This window comes from Hyperoodon ampullatus, assembly GCF_949752795.1.
Source record: "Hyperoodon ampullatus genome assembly, chromosome: 1".
Classification (NCBI taxonomy): domain Eukaryota; kingdom Metazoa; phylum Chordata; class Mammalia; order Artiodactyla; family Ziphiidae; genus Hyperoodon; species Hyperoodon ampullatus.
In genome coordinates this window covers 62061090-62087813 of record NC_136914.1, presented here as the reverse complement: position 1 = coordinate 62087813, position 26724 = coordinate 62061090, and the positions used below count along the sequence as shown (strand labels likewise).

The following is a 26724-nucleotide window of genomic DNA, read 5'->3' as shown; positions in this document are numbered from 1 at the left end:
TATGCAATTCATTTATATATATTTACCTTGTATCTAGTAACCTTATAAAACTCACTTATGAATTCTAACCAATTATCTATATATGCTTTTAAAATTTTTCTATGTACAAAATCTATGAATCATGCCAGTTGTTTTTCTTTCCAATATTTTCATCCTCTGTATCTTTTTCTTGCCTTCTGTACTGGCTAGGACTTCTCATTCAAAGTTGAATGGAAGTGGTACTTTTACCCTCTTCCCAGACAATGAAGGAACATTAGAGCATTTCAAGTTCACTTACCCACTCCAGACGTATATGCTATTGTCATATGTTTTAGTTTTTCCTGTATTTTAAATTCCATAAGAGTTTATTATAATTATTTTATACATTTAATATTCATTTAGATTCACTCATAGATTTACCATTTTCATTGCTCTTCATTCGTTCCTGCTTTTTTTTTTTACTTTCCACTTGTGATAATCTTCTTTCTGCCCAAAGAACACTCTTTAGTATTTTCTTTTGTACAGATCTACTGGTGACAAGTTCTCTATTCATTTGTCTGGAAGCATCTTTATTTCACCTTTATTTTGGAAGGATATTTTTGCTGAGTATAGAGTTCTAAGTTGACAGTTATTTTCTTTCAACACATTGAAGTTACCATTCCATTACCTTCTGGCTTTCATTTCTGCTGTTGAGAAGTAAGCTATCTAACAGTGACTCCTTTGAAGGCAAGCCTTTCTTCTTCTTTGGCTACTTTTAGGATTTCTTCTTTGTCTTTGTCTTTTGCAGTTTTACTATTGATGTGTCTAGATGTGGATTTCTTTTCCTTTATATTGGTTGTACTTGATGGAATTCTTAAATCTATAAATTAATGTCTTTCATCATTTTGGAAAATTCTCAGCCACCATCTCTGCAAATATTGTTTCTTCCCATTCTCTCCCTCCTCTCCTTCTGAGATGCTAATAAAATTAAAAATATATTAGGCCTTTTCACTCTATCCTCTGTATCTCTCACCCTCTCCTATATTTTACTTCTTTTTGTCTTTCCATACTTTATTTTGAATGGTTTCTTCTGATTTATTTCCAGGTCACTCTATCTCTCTTATGTCTAATCTGCAGTTAAATCCATCCATTAAATTTTATTTCTAGAATTTTCATTTGTTTTTTTAAAAAATCAAGTTATCTGCCAATACTCTCAACCTTACCTTTTATCTCCATGAATCTAGTAAGTATAATTATTTTAAAGGCTATGTCTGATAAATCCAGTAACTAGATCTCCTATCTGTGTCTGTGTCAAATGTCTACTGTTTCTATAGGTGTTTTCCTGTGTATCTGCTTATTTTTTATTGTATGCCTAACTTTGTATTTGCAAAATTATTTGTAGAAATAATGTAAGGCTTAGGATAATGTTATCTCCTCCCAGGGATGATTAATGTCTTCTTTGGCCTGGAACCAGTGATATCAGCACTCTCGGATCACCAGCATTCTAGAACTACCTCAATCCAATTTACAAGATTGGGATGGTCGAAAGATGAGCTACAGTCTCTGAGAGAGCCTACAACAGGTTCTTCTGTTCTACAGTAGTGGCCTTTAAAATTCCAAACCAAAGCAAAAATGTTTCAACCTACTTTAGCAATCCCTGGACATGAATCTCTATGGCTTTGGTCTTTCTAGGTTTTCAAGTATGGCTCAGCTTCTTGGCCTCTCAGCCTTACCCTCTTTAATCAGTACAAATACCCAGAGGAAGAAGCACATCTAAACACCAGCTTCACCTTCCTGGGACTTCTCTTCTGGTTCTTGCCTGGTAATTTTTGCTATCTTGTTAGCTCTCTAGAGTCTACAGGCAGATGTGTTTTATGTTTTGTCTAACTATTTTAACATTTCCTAGTGGGAGCATTGTTCTGATTACCTAGGATGCCATAACTAGAAACAGAAGTAAATATTTAATTATTGATGATGACAGATAATGAACGAATAGTGGTTGAAGGGACTGTGGAAGCTTTTTAAAAATGGATAGAATCATGGTCTGAATCAAGTAATATTGACCTAAGGGATAACTGTTGGATTAAAAACTTGAGGGAAAGCCCTCTAGGTTTCATCTAAGTTGCTATTACTAGGCCACTTACCTATCTTTGCTGAGGATGTAAATGTACACACTAGTTCAATTTATTCAAATCTATTCTATGCTTCCTCTTTTGGTCAACAAGCATTTACTAAGCAACTACATGCTAGACTCTCTTCTAGAAATTTGGTAATTTGATAATAAGTGAGAAGAGATACACATAGAGCTTGGTTATGAAGGAAAGAGAGTCAGAGAGGGAGAGTTTGATAACATAGGGAACACAAAAAATATACTGGCACAAGATTCTGGAAGGGGGTAATGGGATTAAGAACAGGTGGAAGAGCTAGCCCTGAGCAGGAAAATGCCACTTCTTACTTGAATTTAAGGAAATAGCGTGAAAGTAGGTATGGATACTATTAAACTCACAGGGTTTAGGAATTTGCAAGCTTGTATCTGTTAAGCTCAATTTTCCAGGAGAGGTAGGAGGCAAAATTAAATATGGGATGAGGAGCCTGATGTGAAGCCTTAGAATAACTAATGAGAGGGTTATGGGGGAAGAAAATCTAATTAGAAACACAAGCAGTGGTCCAATCCACACTATTACATGATTTTTCTCTAGCAATGTTCAGTAGCCTGGATATAGGATAAATGGCTAAATTTATCCAAGATTAGGAGTTTATAGAGTATATATGGTGGAAAGACAATGGAGCAGAGATTGAACAGAATGACAATATGGTCTAATTTGGACAGAAAAGGAAGCAACACATGAGGAAGGTGACAGAAAAAAGTTAAGAGAGATGTCAGGAGCCTAAAGGTTTAGGCATATTAAATTATTAGGCATGCTAATTTTTATTCTAAGTAGGTCCTGAATGGCCACTGAAGTAGTTTGCTGGAGTAGAATATAAATGCTGGATGTTGGAATTGAGATGACAAAGGGTATTAGAGGCTAGGTCAGTGTTTCTTAACCTTTATTCATCATTGTTCCCTTAAGTTGCCTTTTTAGATATTTTTTCCTTAATTACCCCTCCTCCCCAAAGAAGTTTTTTTTTTTAAAAAATATTTATTTATTTATTTTGGTTGTGCCAGGTCTTAGCTGCAGCACGTGGGATCTTTGTTGCGGCATGCGGGCTTTTTAGCTGCAGCATGCATGTAGGATCTAGTTCCCCCACCAGGGATCGAACACGGGCCCCCTGCATTGGGAGCGTGTAGTCTTACCCACTGGACCACCAGGGAAGTCTCTCAAAGAAGTTTTAAAACCACAAATATACTGTGTATCTGTTTATCTGTTGTAATATCTAAGATGTTTTACTCCCCCAGAACCAATTTTCACACTCTTGAGAGTGACCTCCCCTTTGTAGAAAACTCCTGGGCTAGGGCGCTGAATGGTGGCTCACATGCCTGCTGAAGTAACTTTGCTGAATGTCAATTCTTATTGTCAGGCTCCTTTTTCACATGACAGAAAATGGTACTCAGGTCTCACTGAAATATTAGTCAGTAAAATTCAATATTTCACTTGATTTTATGATGTCAAGGAACTTATCTTTTGAAAATTCTTTGGAACTTAATATACTTTTGGAATATATTTAGGTTGCTAATAAATGCTCATTGAACAGTTTAAATGCTGTTGAACAGGCATTTTGTTTCATGGGTGTTAATTATGGATACTGATATGGGGAAGAATATTTAACATGAGAAACTATTTACATTTTATTTGGTCAGTGTTTTCCTATTCACAAAAGACTAAATTGTTTACTACTGCTTTTTTACAACTTGTCACTTGGGGGCAGCAAAAACGTTTAGGAATCACAGAAGTAGGCCAGCATTTAAATAGTAGGACAGATAGGCACTGTATTAGGCATGGTAAGGAAATAAAAATAGAAAAAATCACCCGAACGCCTTGCCTCAAAAGATATCATAGTCTAGTAGAGGGGAAAAGACATTGAACATGAATAATTATAATACAAGATGGCATAGGATAAGTGAAATGAGAGGCACAATGTGCTATAGGTATTCAGAAGAGGGACAGATCAAAGTTGGCTACAGGGAAGTAGTCAAAGGTTCATGAAAAATAAGCATTTAAGTAAACCTTGAAATATGACAGGTAGCAATCTACAGGGAAAACCTTCCCAGTTAATAGAATGATATGAAGTAAGGAAGGAAGTGGTGAAAAACTCAGGGCATTTTGGGGGAAATACAGACTACACAGTTGACCCTTGAACAACATGGGTTTGAACTGCAGAGGTCCACTTATATGCGGATTTTTTTCAATAGTAAATACTACAGCACTACACGATCCGCAGTTGGGTGAATCCCCAGATGTGGAATCATGGATATGGAAAAACTATGGATACAGAGGAACCATGATATGGAGGGCTGACTTTAAGTTATACGTGGATTTTTTTACTTCACAGAGGGTTGACGCCCCAACCTCCGTTGTTCAAGGGTCAACTGTAATTTGATGTGTTTAAAATACCTAGTACATACACAGAGGAGCTGAGAGACATTTGGAAAGGACAGCAACCAGTTATGAATATTGGGCTAAGGAGTCTGGATTTCAGTCGATAAAAACTATCCATTAAAGGGGTATATGAGGGACAGTGACAGGGCAGAGGAAGAGGGAAAGAAACACAGACAGACATATACACATATGCAAGCCATGTCCAGAGGTGTGGTTAGATAAGATTGATTTGGCTGTCAGCTCTGTTAGGTAGAGTGACGAACATGAGCCAGATATGGGATTAGGTGCTACAGACACTGGGCAAACAATAGCAGGACATGAACAGTTTACTGTCTCTTCTCCACTAGACATATTTGGGAGGCCCAGAAGGGTTAAATAACACCCTTGGGCTTTCATTTTCCCACACAAAAATAGGCCTATGACCATTGGTCTAATGACAACAGAAACAAAATGTCTATGTTCAACAGTGGACATATAAAAATATAAGAGAAGCAACTCCCAGCTTTCTTTTGATACCTAAGAAAATAGAAAAGGTTTCTCATATCTCTCAGCTATTTCAAATACTTTCTTTTTTTTTTTTTCAGTACGCGGGCCTCTCACTGTTGTGGCCTCTTCTGTTGTGGAGCACAGGCTCTGGACGCGCAGGCTCAGTGGCCGTGGCTCACGGGCCCAGCCGCTCCGCGGCATGTGGGATCTTCCCGGACCGGGGCATGAACCCGTGTCCCCTGCATCGGCAGGTGGACTCTCAACCACTGCACCACCAGGGAAGCCCTCAAATACTTTTTATTCAAGGGAGCCTGGATCTGTGGTTGTATCACATATAGCAGTAATAAATAAGTGATAATAAATCCTTCATACTTCCTAAAGTGACCATTATGGATTTCCAAGCTACTAAAAATACAGCACTAACAATAAAAATTAGTTCTAGACACTGATATTTAAAATATGAGCCTTGGTTGATAAAGAATAGAATAGTGATTAGATATCTAATTTTCACTTTTCTTCCATGAAGTAAAAACAACAACACACACCTATACTCCTAATATATTTAGAAGTAGCCCAGAGTTTAGTTTAACTATTTGATTAGTTATCACCAATTCTCCATTCCAAACATTCAATAAAAACCAAAAGCTTGGGACTACACCATCTGACTGCTAAATTAATTTACACAGTACATAAAAAGCCAAGCCAACTGAGCAAGTTATCCTACAGCTGACCACTCTTCTCCTTTGCCTTCTTATTCTATATCTTACTATAATAGTTTTATGAATTTAATGGTTTATATGGCTCTCTTAATAGTCTATTTGCTCCATGGGGGCCAAAGCCATGTCATATCTATCTCTCTATCTCTAGCACCTAGACTAGTGCCTGATACATAATTGGCATGCACATGCATGTGCACATATGTGTGTTTGTGTGAGTATGTATAAAGGATAAATGATTACTTCAAGGGAACTGACCTTAGAAAGATTATGAGAGAAAAGAGAACTACTTTGACAACCAACATTGTACTATCTCATGGAAAGTTGCTTGAAGAGGAATTCTTACCTGGCGTGTCATTACGAAATATGCATACATTGCCATGGCACTTCCATAAGTGATGAAGTAGGTAACTGGCTCCATGATGTCCCAGGAATATTCCCACCAGGTAAGCCGGGCCAAAATGCCAAACTGTGTGGCCATGTAGGCAAGTCCACCCCATAGCACCAAAGTGGTCCTCTTCTCAGCTTTTCTGCTAATCTCAATTCGTACCTACAGGGCACACATGACTGGTCAACTGTAAAGCATTTTGACATAGAACCAATTTTAAACTCTTATTTAAACTGTTCAATGTTCACTAAAGAAACAGGGCTCGTAATCAAGATATAAGTTAGTCTCAATTCTAGGAAATATAGTTTGTCTTCCTAAATAATATCTGTAGTTTTTACTGAGTACTGTTTTATAGGAATAACATTTTTGATACACTTGTGTTTTATGTTTCATCCTAGAAGTAGCTGAAAATATGGTGAAATTATGGGAGTGAATAAGTTAGTTTCAGTGGGTCTTTATCCAACCACAGGATTGCTTTCTTTGAAAGAGAGAAATAAAAACATGCCAATGTTCTCTCACTGTAGTGTACAAGATTTAATCTATCATTAGTTTTTTACTCAAAAGGTCTACTAGGGGCAAAACAGCACAGTGGGTCACAGAATGGACTCTGGATTCAGAATGGCTGAGTTTAGGCCCTGATCTGCACATTACCATAACTTCCTTAATGAGTTGTTCTGAGGATTAAATAAGAGAATACAAGTAAAATACTTAGGACAATTCCTAGCACATAGTAAATATTCAATAAGGGATGATAATTATTATGCTATAGTTGGTACATTTAAAAATGCTTTACATTTTGAAAATACCAGATTTAAATTTCATCCCCCTTCACAACAGTTCCTCAAATTTAATTTATCCAACATTTCTAATGGTCTTAAATTTAATGAAAACAACCTTGAGATATGTGTTCCTTACTTTTAAAGAAATCAGAAAAAGCACAGTATTAAGAGTATTTGTTCCCTTACTTAATCTCTAATATAGTCTGGTTTCTTAAAATGGAAATACTTGTATTTTTATTTAAAAAAAAGGATGACACATGTTCATTGTAAAACACTTAGGAAAGTGTAAAGAAGAAAAATCATTCATAATCCTACTATTCTATTAGCATTTGGGAATATGTTCCCTCTAATTTTTTTCTTTGTATATATGTGTGTGAGTGTGTGTGTATGGCTATATGCATAATACACTTAAAAACTGGATCATAGCATGCACTAACATACACATTGTTTTGTAATTTACTTTTCATAAAATATCATGAAGTGTTTTCTGTAGAATATTAGATCTACATGATTGTTTTTAACAGTTGCATAGTATTCCATACAATATTAATTCTTAACTTGGCTAAAATGATTATCCACCTCATTTAGAACCCTTCTTGATCAGCAATTATTCCAATCTTTGTTGTAAAAGTAGTAAGTCTGGTTAAGGGCAGTATAGTTAGAGCTCAAAGCTCTATGTCCATTATCAAGGCTCCAAACTATTCCTTTTTAAGTCCTTTCTTAGCTTTAATCAGAGGCTTTTTATGATTCAGTTCCCAAAACTAGTGGACTAGTTTGATTGACACAATGCAATCACATAAAACTCGGAGGGAAAAAAAGCAAACATATATGCTCTGGAAAAAATACTGGTGAAGAGAATAGTGTGAAATTTGAATCTGCACCTTTTCCAGGGGCGCCAGTTGTTCTTTGAGATCTTCTAATCTTTCGATAAGCTCCCTTTCCTTGTTTAACTGGTGCTGCTCGATGCACAAAGTAGTGTATAACTGCTGGACCAGTGTCTTTACATCATTCAGTGTTGCTGCATTTTCATAGCTTAAGAGGTCTGAAAGAAAAAGATTACATTTAAAAAATTGTATGCCTTAAATGAAGAGTTGCTATTCCTAGGGCTATTAGTGATAAGAACAAGGCAGATTCATCCACTATAGGGGTCCCACCTTCAATGTTAAACTGAAGGAAAGGGATAGTTCCTTTTTAAAAAGGAAAAGTCTATAAATCCTAGAGAGTAAACTCATATTTGGGCAACTTGAAAATTTTGAAGCCAACATCCACCATTATATTCTTGGAAGTATAAGTGCTACAAATGAGGCTACAAGTAATAATAATCTTCATTAGATAAAGACAAAAAATTTAAAGTAATATGTCAAAAACTAGTAGAGAGGTTTAGAATTAATCTGATTATCATGCTTATTAAAATTCTGATCTATAGTTTATCTGTGGTCTTGCCAATTGGTCATCTTTTCCCTTTAGTAACTAACACTTAAGGAAAAAATATACAGTATTTCAAATTTGCAAATACAAGGGTATAAATAAAAATACCATTATCCTAATAATCTTAGCCCCTATATACCTTCCCCCTAGCATATCAATTTTTATTTATTCCTGTTGGGCAAAGACATAGAATAGCTGTATGGGTCTCAATATCAAGCTTGAAAGGGCATGAAGTTATGAGAATAACTGAAAAGGTAAAAGATTAAATAATTCTTTGATTCAATATCCTCTTCTGTGAGTAGCATGTGCTTCCAGAAATCTAAAAATTATGTTTTGAAAATTTAATAAAAAGTCAGCTGATCTCAGCTGTCAAATAACTTTTTAAAAAGCACCAGAAGTAAAGCTTTTGTTTTAGAATCTTATTAGACTTAAATGTGACATTTTGTTAGCTACAGCAGAAGGTCAGCCTTTTTCTAAGTCAAAATAAGCCACAGTCAGAATTAGTCATGTGTGTATTTCAAATATTCTTCAAGGATGTCCTTTAGTACAGTTATCACAGAAATTCAATCAATAAAAAAATTCAAATAAGGGTAGCAAATTGGATTAGAGAAGAGCTGATATAGTAAAATGGGATATAGCACCTAGCATAGTATCTTGCACGCTTCAATGAATGTGTGCTGCATTAATGGGAACAGATAAAAGCAAGAACACTTGGAGTTCTAGAAGTCGTCTACGTCAACAGAGTCTGCTTTGCACTGAAGTTGCAGCTCACATTCACACATGATTCTACACTTTCCAAAGTTACAAAAAGAGAAAACTGCACTCTAGAATGTCATAGTGAAGTGGTAGAGTCCATGCCTCCTGACCCCCAGGCCTGGAACTGAGTTATGAGGCTTTTACTTTGTCAATATTAATATTTCTCCTGCAAGCTCAGTCCTCTTTCTTTTTATTATTATTTATTTTATTTTTTGCTGCGTTGGGTCTTCGTTGCTGCACACGGGCTTTCTCTGATTGTAGCGAGCGGGAGCTACTCTTCATTGTGGTGTGCGGGCTTTTCACTGCGGTGGCTTCTCTTGTTGTGAAGCACAGGCTCTAGGCGTGCGGGCTTCAGTAGTTGTGGCTCACGGGCTCTAGAGCACAGGCTCAGTAGTTGTGGTGCACGGGCTTAGTTGCTCCGCAGCATGTGGGACCTTCCCGGACCAGGGCTCAAACCTGTGTCCCCTGCATTGGCAGGCAGATTCTTGACCACCGCGCCACCAGGGAAGTCCTCAGTCCTCTTTCAAAAGATAATTTTTTAGGTAGGTATAAATTATCTATGGTAAACAAAATCCTCTCACATATATTATCCCATATTTATCCTCATGGCAGCATATAATCCACAATTTATAAATGAGGAATTTTGAGTCCTAGAGAGATAAGATTAACAAACATTTTGTATTAGGTACTGATCTATTCACTAGAGAGGGGAAAACATCAAATATGAGGTGGTTTCTCTCCTTAATGAGGTCTAATAATGATATTCACAAAGCTGCACGGCTAGCAGGGAGTGGGAAAAAGATCTTCTGACTGGTAGTCCAATGACTTCTCTATTCCATGTCCTTTCTTTTTCCATTTCCACTTTCAATACCATAATTACACTGTATTTGCTTAGAAATCCAAGGAGGGAGAAAAGGAGGGAGGAAGGGAGGAAAGAAGGAAGGGAAGAAAGAAGGAAGCAAGCAAACAAACTAAACAGATCCTCTCCTCTTCCTTTTCCTAATGAAGCACACACGTTAATGATCAAATATGTATAGACAATCATAACCTGAAAATCTATAATATCTGGAATCAGGCTTGGTATTTGTTTTATAAAAGAGTTTATATTAGAATGTCATTCATCGAAGACTTATTCTTTTAAAATTAATATTCATATTACGGGTTCTCCTGTGTAGAAAATTTATTTTTTATATCAGTCTTTTCTTTCATGGCTTCTTCTGTGTTTTATGTTATAGGTAGAAACATATTTCTCACTCCAAGTTTGTAAAACTATTTCTCTTTTGATTTTTTTCACTATGATAAATTATAAAATAAGCAGCTAAGTGAATGATAATATACATTCATACAATGTAATACATAGCAGCTGTGAAAAAGAATAAGGAGTTCTTTATGTTCTGGTATTTTAAGACCTTCAGAATACACTGTTAGGTAAGAAAAGCAGTTTGGTGGTTTTATACCTTGACATCTAGTTAAACTGGAATTATGCTTTCCCATATATCCCAAATTCCCCCAAATTCCCTGTATGGTTCTGAATTAGAGTTAGCCAAAAGAGAGATTCAAGTGAGGTTTTAGAAAGCAGAAGTGAAGCAGAAGCCATCGTGCTCTGAAGGTTGTCATTAGTAGTGAGAGACAGATGCAGATGTGCCTGGAGATGCCAGTGTGTGCCGGCTCTCCCTGGCTCTGCATCCAGCTCTTTTTTCTCAACTGCCACCTCTGATGATTAATGGCAAATCCACGCCCATAGCCAGATGCAGCTTTCTAAAGCTGTGCTGTCCAAAACAGTAACTGTTTGCCGTGTGTCGCTATTTAAATTTAAATTAATTAAAATGAAATAAAATTTAAAATTCAGTTTCTCAGCCATACTAGCCACATTTCAAGTGCTCAATAGGCACATGTGACCGATGGCTACCATATTGAACAGTGCAGAAATGGAAAATTTTCATTGTCACAGAAAGTTCTAGGGATCTCTCTACCAGCCCTCCTTTGTTAATTCTTATCCTAGTAGTTGGATGCACTTGAATTTCCAGGTTCCCTGGCAAGCTTTGATTTGTCCACATGTGCCATCACTTCAAACTTAGTAACTTTTCTCTGATCTTCCAAGCTCCCCATTACAGATACTTACTGCTTTACCTTCATCTACAACTGTACAAAGTCTCATTCCTATAATAAATCTTTTATTCCACTTTATTCACATGCTTCTGCTTCCCCAATTGAACCCTGACTAACATGAAGAGTATATGTATGATATGCTATTATTTGCATAAAAAGGGAAAAAAGATTATGCATTCACATTTGCTTATGAATGCACTGACTCTCTGATAGGAAACAAGAAACTAAGAACAATGCTTGCTGGTAAGAGGAGAAAAGGGTGGCTGCGAAACAGGGATGAGAAAATCTTTTCCCATATATTCTTTGACTTTGGGAGTTGAACATTGTGAATGCATTACCATTCAAAACAAATAAAATTTAATGTGCTACAACATACCTTCAAACAGCAATGAAAAGACTATAAAATGATAATTCATAGGAGATCAGTCTCACGATGTCCAGTTCTAGACCTGGCTGAACACAGAGTTGTTATCTTTCTGATCAGTAAAGCCCTGGCAAACTCAAGAGACTTAGCTTTATTTTGTTAGGTTTTCTTGACAGGAAGAATATGCTTCCAAGGTATTGTCATGGTGGAGGAAAACAACAACCTCAAACCCTTGACCCTGAAAAATCTGCCCACCTATTTGGAGATGAAATTATAGGAAGAGAGAAGGTAAATCTGCTAATGGCTTAACAAAAACACTTCTGGATGATCTGTGTATGCTTCACTAAAAATGCAGTTAAGGGGCTTCCCTGGTGGCACAGTGGTTGAGAGTCCGCCTGCCGATGCAGGGGACACGGGTTTGTGCCCCGGTCTGGGAAGATCCCACATGCCGCGGAGCAGCTGGACCCGTGAGCCATGGCCGCTGAGCCTGCATGTCCAGAGCCTGTGCTCCACAATGGGAGAGGCCACAACAGTGAGAGGCCCGCGTACCGCAAAAAAAAAAAAAAAAAAAAAAGCAATTAAGATGTTTATTAATGTTTCTTCACATGCCATCAGTGCCAGGATAATTAAGGTACACAAAGGCAGGGAGATGTGCACAAATAATGGGGATTAAAAAGTCTTTTCAGCTACTATAATGGTTTGGGAAGGATTCTGGCTATCTGAGTCTCTGATAAGGTATTCATTATAGTTGGTATTTGGTTTGCCTGTTCAACATTTTCTCTCAATTACTTACATTATTAGGAGAGAAGCAAGGTCTCCAATATCCTCTGGATGGATAAATGGGGGAAAGGGCTTAGTGTTGCCAATCAAGATGAGTCTCCTTAGCACAAAAATTTTCAAGACCAGTGGTCACAGGGGAATCCAGCCATATACAGCTTTGGTAACGAAAAGAATGCAATGGAACTTGCAACTAGTCTTGCTGCTATGACCTGCCCCCTTGTTCCATTTCAGTTTTTTCCTGCCTCTTCCCTCCAATGCTGGCATTAGGTACAAGGGTTGTCAGTACTTAGGTATTTGTAATACCTATGACTGCCAATCCCACATAAACATCAAACATGGCTATATTAGATCCTATATGAATAAGCCCTCTATCCTCAGTGCCTGGTGAAGTATGTGAAGTTAAGGTTTACTGGTGCACAACATTCATAGAGCATTTTTAGCTCTAAAGTGCTATCCATGCACAGGGAAAAGAAAAATAGGAGAAACGCGAAAATTAAAGGGGCGTAAGGAATGAGTAGAAAAAAACTGTGTCAAAACTTAAAACTATTCTGGAAAAGTTTTCCTTCATTAACTATTTTAACTTTTATTAGATAAAGTATATTTGTTCCATCTGCTCCATGTATATATAAAATCCTAGTGTTCTTCTCATTATCTAATACCCAAAACCTAGTGCCTTCAACTTCTTTTCTCCATTTAGCTTTTTCACTAAAAACAGTTACAATGTGGGGAAGAGGAATATGTTTACTCATCTGTATGATTGGCATCCCTCTCAAATACAGAAATTCAACTGTTCTCTTAACTCACCGCAGCTGACAAACAGTGGTGACTTGGAGGAAGATAATATGATGGAAACAAAATGAAAACCTATCTTACGTTTATTTCAAAAGAAAAAAAGATTTTTTTTACTATGTTTTAAAAATTGAGGGAAAAGTGTTTATGAACTTAAAACAGTATTATTTAAGCTTCTGTGAAAAAAGTATATAATGACATAATCGCTCATTGACTAATAATAACAGAGCTGAGAGAGATTTGATGTCTAAATTTAAATATTAAAATGGTCTTTTAAAGTTTTATACTAATGCTACTATTGAGCTTACCAAATTTAATACTTCAAATTACAAATATCCCATGAATTATAGATTTCTGACCCTTGCAAACTTCACATTCTAATTGACTTCTAGGGAAGGTGGATAGATTTCCCACAGTTCTGAGATACAGATAAAACAAAGAGTTGTAAGGCTGCCAAACTGATTACCAGAGAATCAAATATAATTTCTCCCCTTTTCAGTTTCTACCTCTACTTTCCTTATTCAACTTGAGAATAGCCCTATTTAAAAAATTAAAACTTTCATTTCTCTTTTAAAAACACAGTATTAGACAAGATGGTTAGAATTATTCATTGATTAAAATACCTCTAGTTTTTGACAACATAAATCTTTACTTTCCTGATTGTTATACTTTATATAAGAATATATTAGTCAACTTTTAATATTTTACTAATGCAGTAGAAAATCAAAATAGAATGAACTCTCTAGGAAATTCATATACACACATAAGGTCTATCCATGTTGTTGCAAATGGCAGGGTTTCCTTCTCTCTCATGGCTGAATAATATTTTAGATACACACACACACACACACACACACACACACACACACACACTACATCTTCTTTATCCATTCATCTGTAGATGGACACTTAGGTTGTTTCCATAGCTTGGCTATTGTGAATAATGCTGCAATGAACATGGAAGTGTAGATATCTCTTTGAGATTCTGATTTCATTTCCTTTGGATATATACACCAAAGTGGAATTGCTGGATCATACAGTAGTTCTATGTTGGTCAAAGGGTACCAATTTTCCAATTATAAGATGAATAAGTTCTGGGGATCTAATGTACAGCATGGTGACTATAGTTAACAAAACTGTAATGTATACTTGAAAGTGGCTAAGAAAGTAGATCTCAAGTGTTCTCATCAAAAAGAAATGGTAATTATGTGAGATGATGGAGGTATTAACTAATCCTGTTGTGGTAATCATTTCTCAACATATAAGTATATAAAATCATCACACTGTATACTTTAAACTACACAGTGTTATATGTCAATTATATGTCAATAAAGCCAGAAAAAAATAAAGAGCAAATTTAAAGAAGAACAACAACAAAAAAAACAGAGTAAAATAAGGCCTGTACTTCTGTTATTTTAAAGAGAAGGTCTAGTCCAAGAATCAGGGAATAAAGAAGAAAAACATATTAGTATAGCTAATATATAGCTAACAATCCTTGGTCTACATGTTCAATTATTCCAACTTAATAAAATCTGATTCAGTAATGTCTTACTATTTAAAGGATTCTTTAACTCATTTAACTTGCTCAATATAGGATGACTACCTAAGTCAATGGGGTATACAAAAATCACAGTGCCTTCCCTCTGATCATTTGAAAAGAAAAGGAATGAAGAATTCAGAGAAGAGAATAATCACTTCTGGTTGGCAGGGAGTAAGAAAAAGAAAGAATGGGATCATGGAAGAGCTGACATTGATGATTTTGACCTGAGGAAATAGGAGGTTAGGAAGAAAAGAAAAAGGCATCTTAGAGGAAAGGTGAGAAAACACTGAGGTGGTAAAGGAAAGAGCAAAGGAACTAGAGGGTGGAGGAAAAGTAGGCATCTTTTAAGAAGAAAAGAGAAAAACTTTAAAGGTAGATGTGGACCAGATGTTGGAGGCATTCAATACTTAGGCTTTTACTTAGAACTTTTTCTACATTAGACACAATTCTCAAAAGCAAAATGGAAAATAACAAATGTCCTAGGAAGCTGATGGAGGGGGTGGTGGTGGTGGAAGGGGAATTAACGACAGCAGTGAGTGACAATGAGTATCAAGGGCAAAGAGAGAAAGATGACCAAAAGAGACACACTTCAAAATGTTATTTTAGAGGGCTATTTAATAGCATCAGTACTGTGCAAAGCCATATCGGAGTGTGGGGTGAAAAGAAAAATCAGTAAAACTAACTTTGTGTTTATTTAAATTTTTGATATTTTGTTTATCATGGATTTTTTGCATTAACTTTGGTTTTTAAAAGTAGTTCATGAAAATATTTGATTACTGAGTTTTCTGGCACAGGAGGCAAATATCCCATTTTTTTCGCATAAAAGCATATTCTTGTCCGAAGTTCCCAAGGACTATTATTGTACAATAATTGAGTTTCAAACTGCTAACCTTCAGCCATCAAAAAAAGGGGTTAATTCCTGTTACAAATGTTTAAGAGGACAGGGAATTCCATAATTTTTTAAAAAGATTCCCCCAGTAACGTTATTAAAATAATATGACTTTCAGCTTGTATGGAAGGAAGGAGTTTAAGTTATGTAGAACACTCATTTATGTGAAACAGTGACAAGAGCCAATAATAAAGCATTCTGGTGTCTATGTTTTAGTCAGTGTACTAGTGAAGTGCTACCTATATGTAAAACTTTGACTGCTCTTTGAATACTGTCTGTTTCTCAAGTATACCCAGGGGAAAAAAAGTTCTTTCCAAAAGCCATTCTCACATTTCTCTGACCTTATCAAGGTTACTTGTTACCTCTCTTTGGTGGTCGTACATGATATGTTAAGTCATTAATGACCAGTTTAAAGTCGTCAAGGAGGAGGAGGTCTATTCCTGTTGAGGCAGCAACTCGAACGCCATCTGTGAAAATTTAAATGTGAAAATTTTAAGGTCATATGTCCATAATTATTCAAGAATGGTCAAGAAAAAAGCAATCCTCAAAATAGATTTTAAAATTATGTCTTCTCTTTTAAATTTCAGTTAACTTTTTGCCTTATCCCTAAGTTCTATGCTAAACAAAGCTTATACTATCTGAGGCTTTTTGTTTTCATGGCAATCTTCTTGGTAAAGATTTAACAACGTGTTTTTCTGGAAGAACTTTATGAACAAGTGAAATAATTACATAGATGTATAGGTGTCAGCTGGAAATCTAGGGTCACTGGGAGAGGTGCATGGATGTCTATGATGGAAGTTGGTTGAGTAAAACACCCAATGTTTTCTAATATATGGTACTTTGCAGTGTAGTTACTGATTAGTTGCCAATAATCCAGTAGGGGCAGATGCTAGGGTTAGCAAAGTACACCAAGCTGATCTATTAATTATATTACAAGATGAGTTAAGAATTAAGAATATTTAAAATATTTAACTACAGAAATGTGGCAAATTAGCAACAACTGAGTAAATCCAACGGTAAATAGGTACTTACTGTACTAGGCTTTTACGTTCTCTATAGGTTTAAAATTTTTCAAAGTGAAAGTGGGAAAAATGTAAGGCACTTAAAAAATAAATAAATGAAATGGATATCATGTCAAATGGGAATTTTTAGTGCCTTATTTTATATTATTTTCAAACCATATGTCTTTATTTTGTAAACATTTATGTGAAAGACCTAAGAAGATTTAAAAAGAAGGCCTAATATTTCATATCTTCAGAGATGATGGCTCAACCACTAGAAAAGTTTATTCTACACCTAAGGTAATGACAAAAGGTCTCAAAAGTATAAATGTGATTGATGGTTCATCTTTGCCCATGGCATTATATGTGAGGTGAAGGAGATCCCTGTGTATATACCCTTGCTAAAACTGAGCAATCATATTCTGAAAATTGGGAGAGAATCACTGTCTCTCTTGACATTTGCTAAGCAAAAGATTGTGTCCTAAAGTTAAGAGCATGGGATTCTTTTGCAGTGGTGTGTGTGTGTGTGTGTGTGTAAAAACAATTTGGAGTGAAATGATGGGTGGGTGGGAATTAATAATGAAGGTGTATGCCCAGTAGTGGGACTGCTGGGTGGTATGGTAGTTCTATTTTTAGTTTTTTAAGGAAACTCCATACTGTTCTCCATAGTGGCTGTATCAATTTATATTCCCACCAACAGTGTGGGAGGGTTCCCTTTTCTCCACATGCTCTCCAGCATTTATTGTTTCTTGATTTTTTGATAATGGCCATTCTGACTGGCGTGAGGTGATAACTCATTGTAGTTTTGACTTGCATTTCTCTAATGATTAGTGATGTCGAGCATCTTTTCATGTGCCTCTTGGCCATCTGTATGTCTTCCTTGGTGAAATGTCTATTTAATGGCCTATGTGGGAAAAGAACCTAAAAAAGAGTGGATATATGTAAATGTATAACTGATTCACTTTGCCGTACAGCAGAAACTAACACAACATTGTAAAGCAACTAGGCTCCAATAAAAATTAAAAAAAAAAATAATGAAGGTGACTATACCTGGTGAATAGATTGCAACTCTGTCAATTCCCCGATCCTCTTCTTGTAGTTGTCGTAAAAACACACCAACAGAGTCTGAGATAGGTTTGAGTGTGAACTGGCAGCGTTCACGCCGGGATGGTAGCCTCACAGATATCACAGGTAACCCATTTTGATACACCACTGTCACATCTGAATGAAAAAGACCCATAACCATATGATAATTAGATTTCATTATAAGTTAAAGTGACATTATTAATCTTCTTAAATGGGGTTTTATTATTATTAGTGTGGCTTAAAATGTTTTCTAAGGTTCAAGAATATGCCCTTTAGCTTTAGTTGAAGGTTATTTCAGGAAATGGCTTATGGAAGATCATATCTATCACACAACACTTTGCAGAAAAAAGAAAATATGCAAAGGATTATCTTTTAAGCGGGCCAACGAGAGGCTTTCCCAGGAATTTAAGGTAAAGTTCTTGGTATTGGTGAATACAAACCCTGAATCCATTTAGTAAACTTTTATTAAGTAGCCAGAGATTGCTGGGCCAAATTCTATACCCTGTAGGAGGTGGCTCTCGGGAGCCAGAGCGTTTTTAAGAATCTGTGGGGAATGACATGTGAAAGTACACTAATAAGTGAGACTTACTCAAGGACAATCAACTCATATTTCTGTAGTATGTATAATATTATATCCAAGGTGCTTGATAAGTAAGCATTCTCTTATACAACTTGGACATATTATGATATAATAAAAAACAATTCCTTTTAAGTTCTCTTGAACATTTTCCTGAGGTTAGCAAGAGGCCAAAGCTCAACTTTTGGGATTTACTAACAAAACGTTATTAAGGGAACCATTATCATAAGCTACACAACTGAAAGGATTTTCTACAACAGAACGGCACAGAATTCCTTATTTCCTTATCTTGTTCCTTAACAGTCTTGATTTATAGAACCTTAGTCCCTAAAACAAATGCCAGAATAAGTCTTTCAAAATAATTTTCAAATGAATCTTTTAATAAATAAATTTTGAACCACAATTTTTTACACAAGCAACCAAGCATTTAAAGATGATAATTTAGGGATTTCCCTGATGGCACAGTGGATAAGACTTCGTGCTCCCAATGCAGAGGGCCTGGGTTCAATCCCTGGTCAGGGAGCTAGATCCCACATGCATGCTGCAACTAAGAGTTCACATGCCACAACTAAGGAGCCCACGTGCTGCAATTAAGGAGCCCACCTGCCACAACTAAGACCTGGTGCAACCAAATAAATAAATAAATATTAAAAAAAATAAATAAAGATGATAATTTATCACTGGTCTGTGAAAGGAAAACAGGGTTTGGAATCAAATCTGGTATGGAATTCAGCCAAAAATAATAAATAAATTAATTACAAAACCCCACTTAGCATACTGCTTTAAGATGAGTGATGTTTCTTTTTTAAAAATATTTTTTAAATTAATTAATTTTTGGTTGTGTTGGGTCTTCCTTGCAGCAAGCGGGCTTTCTCTAGTTGCGGCGAGCGGGGGCTACTCTTCGTTGTGGTGTGCAGGCTGCTCATTGCGGTGGCTTCTCTTGTTGTGGCACACAGGCTCTAGGCACCCGGGCTTCAGTAGTTGTGGCTCGTGGGCTCTAGAGCGCAGGCTCAGTAGTTGTGGCACACGGGCTTGGTTGCTCTGCGGCATGAGGGATCTTCCCAGACCAGGGCTCAAACCCTTGTCCCCTGCGTTGGCAGGCGGATTCTTAACCACTGCGGAAGTCCCTAATAATGTTTCTTTATTAGCTTTTTTTAAGAACCAAAAGATCCACTCTATAAAGTTTTTAAGGATTCGTATCCCTCAAAATTGAAGAGCCAAGAGGAAATATACATAGAATAATGTTCTGGAGATTCTAAATGCATCAAACTTTTTATAGTTGTAGTCATTTACATCTTATTTCCTCGCCTGGTCTAGTAAATTATAATGCCTACAATGAATACAAAAGCCTCACACTACATTGTTTCGTGACAAATTTTAAAAGTAACACTTATTGAAGCACAGTTTATAAATAACAATGTACACTCTTATTTTAAATGAACATTTGATGAATTTTGACATAATAATCAAGACAAAGAACATTTCCATTAGCCCCTCCAAATTCTCTTGATCCCGATTCAAGTTAACCCCTGGGCAACTACTGATTGGATTTTTTCACCACAGATTATATTTAGTTTTTCTAGAGTTTTATACTACTGGAATCATACAGCATGTACTCTTTTTATCTGGCTTCTTTCTTTCAGCATAATGATTCTGAGATTCACCAGTGTTGCTGCATGCATTAGTAGTTAATTTGTTTTTATTGCTGAGTAGCATTTAAAATTGTGGATACACCACAATTTGTTCAACCATTCACCTGTTGATTGACATGTGGATTGTTTCCAGTTTTGGACTACTATGAATAAACCTTTTATGATTATTTACTCACAAGTCTTTGTGTGGACATATGGTATACCTTTTCTCATCCTTTTACGTCTAACCTACCCATGTCTTTATATTTCAAGTGGGTTTCCTGCAGGCAGCATATGGTTGAGTCTTCCTATTTTATCCAATCTGACAATCAAGGTCTTTTAATTAAAGTGTGTATATCATTAGCATTTAATAAATTATAAATATTGTTGTGTATGTCTGCCATCTTGCTACTTTTCTTGACTCAACTCTTCTTTCTTCCACTTTTCTTCGATTCATGCCCTCTTTTAGATTAACTGAGTATTTTTAAATTACATTTAATCTCTACAATTGGCTTATTAACTGTACCTTTTCATGTTTTGGGGTTACTCTATAGCAGGTATTGCCAAACTTTTTCTGTAAAGGGTTAGACAGACATTAAATACTTTAGGCTTTGTAGGCCATAAGATCTCTGCTGCAACTTTAGACTCTGCACTGTGGTGCAAAAGCAGCCCTAGGCAATATGTAAACGAATATGCATGGCTGTTTCAACAAACTTTATTTACAAAAATAAGGAGTGCACTGGACTTGGCCTGTTGGGTTTGCTGAGCCCTACTCAAGGGTTTACAATATACATTTTTAACTTATCACAGTTAACCTTCAAGTAATATCATACCACTTTAGGTATAGTGTAGAGAACCTTACAACAATATACTTCCATTCCCCCTGTATTGTTCTATATTTTATTTCTACGTTATAAACCACACAATACATTATTTTTGCTTTGATAACTGATTATACTTTAAAGAAATTTTAAAATGAGAAAAATATCTTTTATATTTATACACATATTTACCCTCTGGTGTTCCTCATTGTTTCTGGTATAGATCCACATTTCCATTTGGTATCATTTTCCTTTTGTCTCAAGAGCTTCCTTAAACATTTCTTGTTGTGCAGATATGTTGACAATAAATTCTCTCAGTTTTGGTAAAGTGAGAAAAAGTCTTTATTTCATCTTCAATTTTGAAAGACATTTTTGCTATGTAAAATATTCTAGGTTGGCTTTTTTTTTTTTTTCCTTTTAGTGCTCTAAAGAACTTGCTTTCTGGTTTGCACAGTATGTGATAAATTTGTGTACATTCTTATCTCTGTTCCTTTGTATGTAATATGTCTTTTCCCCTCTGGCTGCTTTTAATATTTTCTCTTTAGCATTGGTTTTCAGCAATCTGATTATAATGTTCCTTTCTATGGTTTTCTTTATGATTATTCTGTTTGGGAATTGTTAAATTTCTTAGCTCTGTGGGCTCACCGTTCTCATCAAATTTGGAAAAATTTTGGCCATTATTCAAATATTTTTTATGTCTCCCACCCCTCTCCTTATGGGATTCCAATTACACTTATATTAGACCATGTGGTACTGTCACACAGGGCAATAAAACTCTGTTCATATTATTTTAGGAGTTTTCCCCTCTCAGATTCATTTTGGATAGTTTTAATTGCTATGTATGTCAATGTCACTGATCTTTTCCTCTGCAGTGTTTAATCTGCTATTAATTCCATTTATATTGGTTTTCATTTCAGATATATTTTTCACCTCTACAAGTTCCCTTTGTTTATTGTTCTATGTTCTATTTTTCTTCATATTGTGCTTATGTTTTCTTCTCTCTCTCTGAATATAAGGGTCACATTTATAATAACTATTTTAAAATCCTTCTCTGTTAATTCCATCATTTCTGTCATTTGTAGGTCTGGTTCTATTGACTGATTCTGGCCCCACCACCTCCCACCCTGCAGCATCTTCACATGCCTAGTAATTTTTGATGGGAGATTAGACATTGTGACTTTTACATTGCTGAATACCAGATCTTGTTGTATAGTTAAGTTGCTTGCATATTAGCTTGATCCTCTCAGGTCTTTTAAGACAGATCTAGAGAATCCTTTATTCTAGGGCCAATTTGGCCCCACTTCCAAGTTATGGTTCTTCTGGGAGTCTCTGCTGAATGTTCACGTATTCAGTGATGTCTCTCCTCTCTAGCTGGTGGGAAGTCAAATGATTTCTGGCCCTGAGTGAGCACTAAGAGTTATTCATTTTACAGCTTCTGGTAATTGCTATTTCCTTGGAAGTAGTTATAGCCTGGCCTTGTGGTTTAGAATTTAACCAAAGCCTCAGGCTGCAAGCTGAAGCAATGTAAGGTTAATTTCATTTGCTTCTCTTTTCTCAGAGATCAAACTCCTGTCTTGCCTACTGTCCAATGTTTAGAAACAGTATTTTCATGTATTCTATCTGGTGTTCTAGCTGTTGACAGCAGGACAGCAATTCCCACAGCAGTTAATCCTTTGTGGATACATGGTTTGAATTTTTACATAAAAACTAAAAAGAAGCAAGGTCAGAAATCTCTGTTTATTCCTTCCAAAAGGAGAGTCTGAGTTTCCTAAGGAAAAAGAGGCCAAAAATAGTAATATAAACTTAATACATAGCATGTACCACCTAAAGTTTTCAATATCTAAAGTAACTTGAAATTTTTGTCATTTTCTTTCTCATTTTTAAAAGAATCCTTAGCAATCCATTGTTTCCGTAAAGTCAGAGCCAGCAACATAAATATCCCTATTTGTTCTATACGCGATGGGGTCATAAAATTCGGTGATTAACTTGTCTACCTGGTGTTTTCTTCCCCCCAATCCAGTCTTCTTTCTATTGATATATGCAAAAATATTCACACACAGATTTCAAGAAGTAGACAGAGTTGGATTTAAATAAAAGATAGGAATCTGTGAATCTTAAACACAAAGTATGGAAGATTTCACTAACACATCAGTTTCACAGGAAAGTGCTTAGGGGTTACTGTTTTTAAATAACTGAGACAAAGTCAACAGATAAAATTAAGGTCTTTATCACTCAGTTTAACTTTTTCCTTTAAAGATTATGAAGCCTTTAAAAGGAATTAAATATGAAAGCTTTGAGAAACTCTGCATGGATAGCACATTTCAGAACTGACAAACCTTTATTACAATACTGCTTTTGAAATAAATTCCCAGGTCTCCTTCTTTCCCACACACTAGATTGTAATGCAAATGTCAGATTTCTTGTTTTGCAACCAAAGAATAACAATTACCATAGTTCCTCAAGTTTAACAATATACAAAATTGCTGTTGGTTGTAGTGAAGTCACAATGGGAATTTACAAGCTAATGACAGCTGTCAGCTACTATTCTCTAGAGATAAATACTCTTTTTAAGTGTAAATTGCATCAAGTAACTTTTTGGTTGGTTTAAAAAAATCTTTTGCTTTGATTTCCATTTCAATAAATAAGAAATAATCTAAGTATGTTCTATAGCAGTGTGGTTCAAAGAAACCTAAAAATTATGGGGCATCCCATACAAATACTGAGAGACAGAATATGACAACTGATTTAGGAATAAAAATTAAAAGGCAAGGAATTTTCCAGAGTAAGAAGAGAAGTGCAAGGACAACAGACACATGGGGTTGAAGAAGTAATATATTAAAAAAAAAAAAAGGCTTTGGAGCATTAGGTGTAGAAAAAGTCATATAATACAAATGCTTGTTATTTAGCCAACTGTTAAAAATTCATAGTAGGAAAATTAGTTGGTGTTCAAAATAATTAGTAAAATCTCCTCTAAAATATATCATTTTATGAACACCGTTACTGAACACAAGTTCGTGTGCCTGATGCACAGTGAGGCCAAACAAACCAAAACGTCAGAGTATGAAGCAGAGAAAGGTTTATTGCAGGGCCAGTCAAGGAGAATGGGTGTGCTCAAAAATCGCAAACTCCCCAATGGTTTTTGGGGGAGAAGTTTTTATAGGCAAAGTTTGGGGTGAGGGCTGCAGGGTTTGTGACTTTCTTCTGATTGGTTGGTGGTGAGGTAACAGGGCGGTGCCCCAGGAATCATGTGCCCAGCCTGAAGTTACCGTCTTCCACCTGGGTGGGGGCCTTAGTTCCTGCAGAAGAACTCAAAGATACTGTCATGTACATTCCTTGAGGAGGAACCAGGACCCTGCCCCAAGGCTGCACTATTGCTTCTTAACTGTTCCTCCCTTGTTTCTGCATTCCCTCCCCTCCCTGATTAGCAACTGTTTGAATCAGCCCTTTGGAACTCAGGGAAGGCTGAGGCTGAATGGAGCCCATTTTCTACAAACAAGAAACGGGGACACAGAAAGGACTTGTACCCAGGAGCCCCACAGGGTCCTGCTTGGTTTCAACATGACTGTATATCTCTTAAGGACTTATTATGAAAGGGAACTGGTACAATAAGGCAGCACATTTAGGGTGTTTTCTGCAGAGATACTTTGAACTGAACTTTATATGATGGATGATTCCAGTGGTTTATGATCTTACCATCATCTGTTTCTTTTCTTTCCCCTTTCTGTTCTATTCTGCATCAAGAATGTGAAATACAATAATAGAATTTTAGTGTTGGAAGGGTCAGAGAAATCATACAGACTAATGCCCTTCTTCTACAGCTAAGAACAATAAAGTCCAGCAAGGTTACATGAAGTTCCTAAGGTCCATCCATGTTGTCCCAAATGGCAAGACGTCCTCCTTTTTTATGGCTGAGTAATATGCTCTTGTACATATATACCACCTCTTGTTTATCCATTTATCTATCTATGGACACTTAGGTTGTGTCAATATCTTGGATACTGTAAATAATGCTACAATGAACACAGGGAAAAATACCTGGAAGTAGAATTGCTTAATCGTATAGTAGTTATATTTTTAATTTTTTGAGGAACCTCCATACTGTTTTCCATAGTGGCTACACCAGTTTATCAATACATTCCCACCAACAGTGCATGAGGTTTCCCTTTTCTTCACATCCTCCCCAAAACTTGTGATTTCTAGTCTTTTTGATAATAGCCATTCTGACAGGAGTGAGTGATATCTCATTGTAGTTTTGATTTGCATTTTCCTGATGATTAGTGATATTGAGCATATTTTCATGTGTCTGTTGGCCATCTGTTTGTCTTCTTTGGAAAAATGTCTCTTCAGGTCCTTTGCCCATTTTAAAATCAGGTTGTTTGTTTCTTTGATGTTGAGTTGTATGAGTTCTTTATATAATTTGGACGTTAACCTCTTATCAGATATATCATTTGCAAATATCTTCTCCTATTCAATAGGGTGCCTTTTCATTTTGTTGATAGTTTCCTTTGTTGTGCAAAAGCTTTTTAGTTTGATGTGGCCCCATCTGTTTATTTTTGCTTTTGTTTACCTTGCCTGAGATGTATCCAAAAAATATTGCTAAGACCTATGTCAAAGAGTGTACTGCCTATGTTTTCTCCTAGGAGTTTTATGGTTTCAGGTCTTACATTTAAGTCTTTAACCCATTTTGAGTTTATTTTTGTATATGGTGTGAGAAAGTAGTCCATTTTGATTCTTTGGCATGTAGCTGTCCAGTTTTTCCAACATCATTTATTGAAGAGGCTGTCTTTTCCCCATTGTATATTCTTGCCTCCTTTGTTTTAGATTAATTGACCATGTAAGTGTGGGTTTATTTCTGCAATCTCTATTCTGGTCCATTGATCTATGTGTCTGTTTTTGTGCCAGTACCACACTATTTTGATATGGTAGCTTTGTAGTTTAGTCTGAAACCAGGGAATACGATACCTCCAGCTTTGTTCTTCTTTCTCAAGATTCTTTTGGCTATTTGGGGTCTTTTGTGTTTCTATACAAAGTTTGGGGTTATTTGTTCCAGTTCTGTGAAAAATGCCATTGGTATTTTGATAGGGATTGCGCTGAATTTGTAGATTGCCTTGGGGAGTATGATCATTTTAACAAGATTAATTCTTCCAATACATGAGCATGGTATATCTTTCCATTTGTTCGTGTCATCTTGGATTTCTTTCATCAATGTCTTACAGTTATCTAAGTACAAGTATTTACCTCCTTGGTTAGATTTATTCGTAGGTATTTTATTGTTTTTGATGCAATTGTAAATGAGATTGTTTTCTTAATTTCTCTTCCTGATAGTTCATTGTTAGTTTATTGAAACATAACAGTGTTTTTTTGGCTGCACCACACGCCTTCCAGGATCTTAGCTCCCCAACCAGGGATCGAACCCGTGCCCCCTGCAGTAGAAGTGCAGAGTCCTAACCATTGGACCACCAGAGAATTCCTATAACAGATTTCTACATATTAATTTTGTACCCTGAAATTTAACTGAATTCATTTATTAGTTCTAATAGCTTTCTGGAGGCATGTTTTAGTTTCTGATATAAATTAGGCTAACTTTTTTTTTCTTTTAGAGCTGTTTCACATTTTACTCCTTATGCCATCTGAAATATACCTTTGTGAAATAAAAAATCAATTGTAACAGCACCATTGACTCTGCCCCTTCTCCTGATTTACAAAGCTAATTCTATCACACGTCAAATTTCCATATATGCAAGGTTTCTCTAATCTGATCCTACAATCTTTCCTGCACCAATACTCCACTGTTTTGAGTATTATGGTTTTAAAAATACATCTGAATATGTGGTTTAGGTAAACCTTTCCCCCCCTTTCTACTCCAAATTTATCTTAAGTATTTGTATAGTTTTATTCTTTCATTTGAATTTTTGAATAAGTTCATCAGCTCCTATTGAGGTTCATATTAGCACTGTAGTGAGTTTATAAATTTGTGTGAGGGAAACTGACAATTGTTACAATGTTGTCCTCATATTCATTAACATATTATAACTCTGCATTTATTTCTATCTTTTTTTAGGTCCTTGAATAAAGTTTATTATTCTCA

At 35.9% G+C, this 26724-nt stretch overlaps 1 protein-coding gene across 1 annotated transcript in view; it reads right to left on the bottom strand.

The window, feature by feature from the left end:
* MCU (mitochondrial calcium uniporter) overlaps positions 1 to 26724 on the bottom strand; it is a gene marked incomplete at both ends in the record, with an annotated part of 217366 nt that overhangs the window by 14866 nt on the left and 175776 nt on the right. The window contains 4 exons of the mRNA XM_079716050.1: positions 6045 to 6248; positions 7747 to 7907; positions 15883 to 15987; positions 17572 to 17742. Of these exons, the coding sequence (XP_079572176.1) occupies positions 6045 to 6248; positions 7747 to 7907; positions 15883 to 15987; positions 17572 to 17742 (641 nt within the window). The remainder of the gene's footprint in view (positions 1 to 6044; positions 6249 to 7746; positions 7908 to 15882; positions 15988 to 17571; positions 17743 to 26724) is intronic.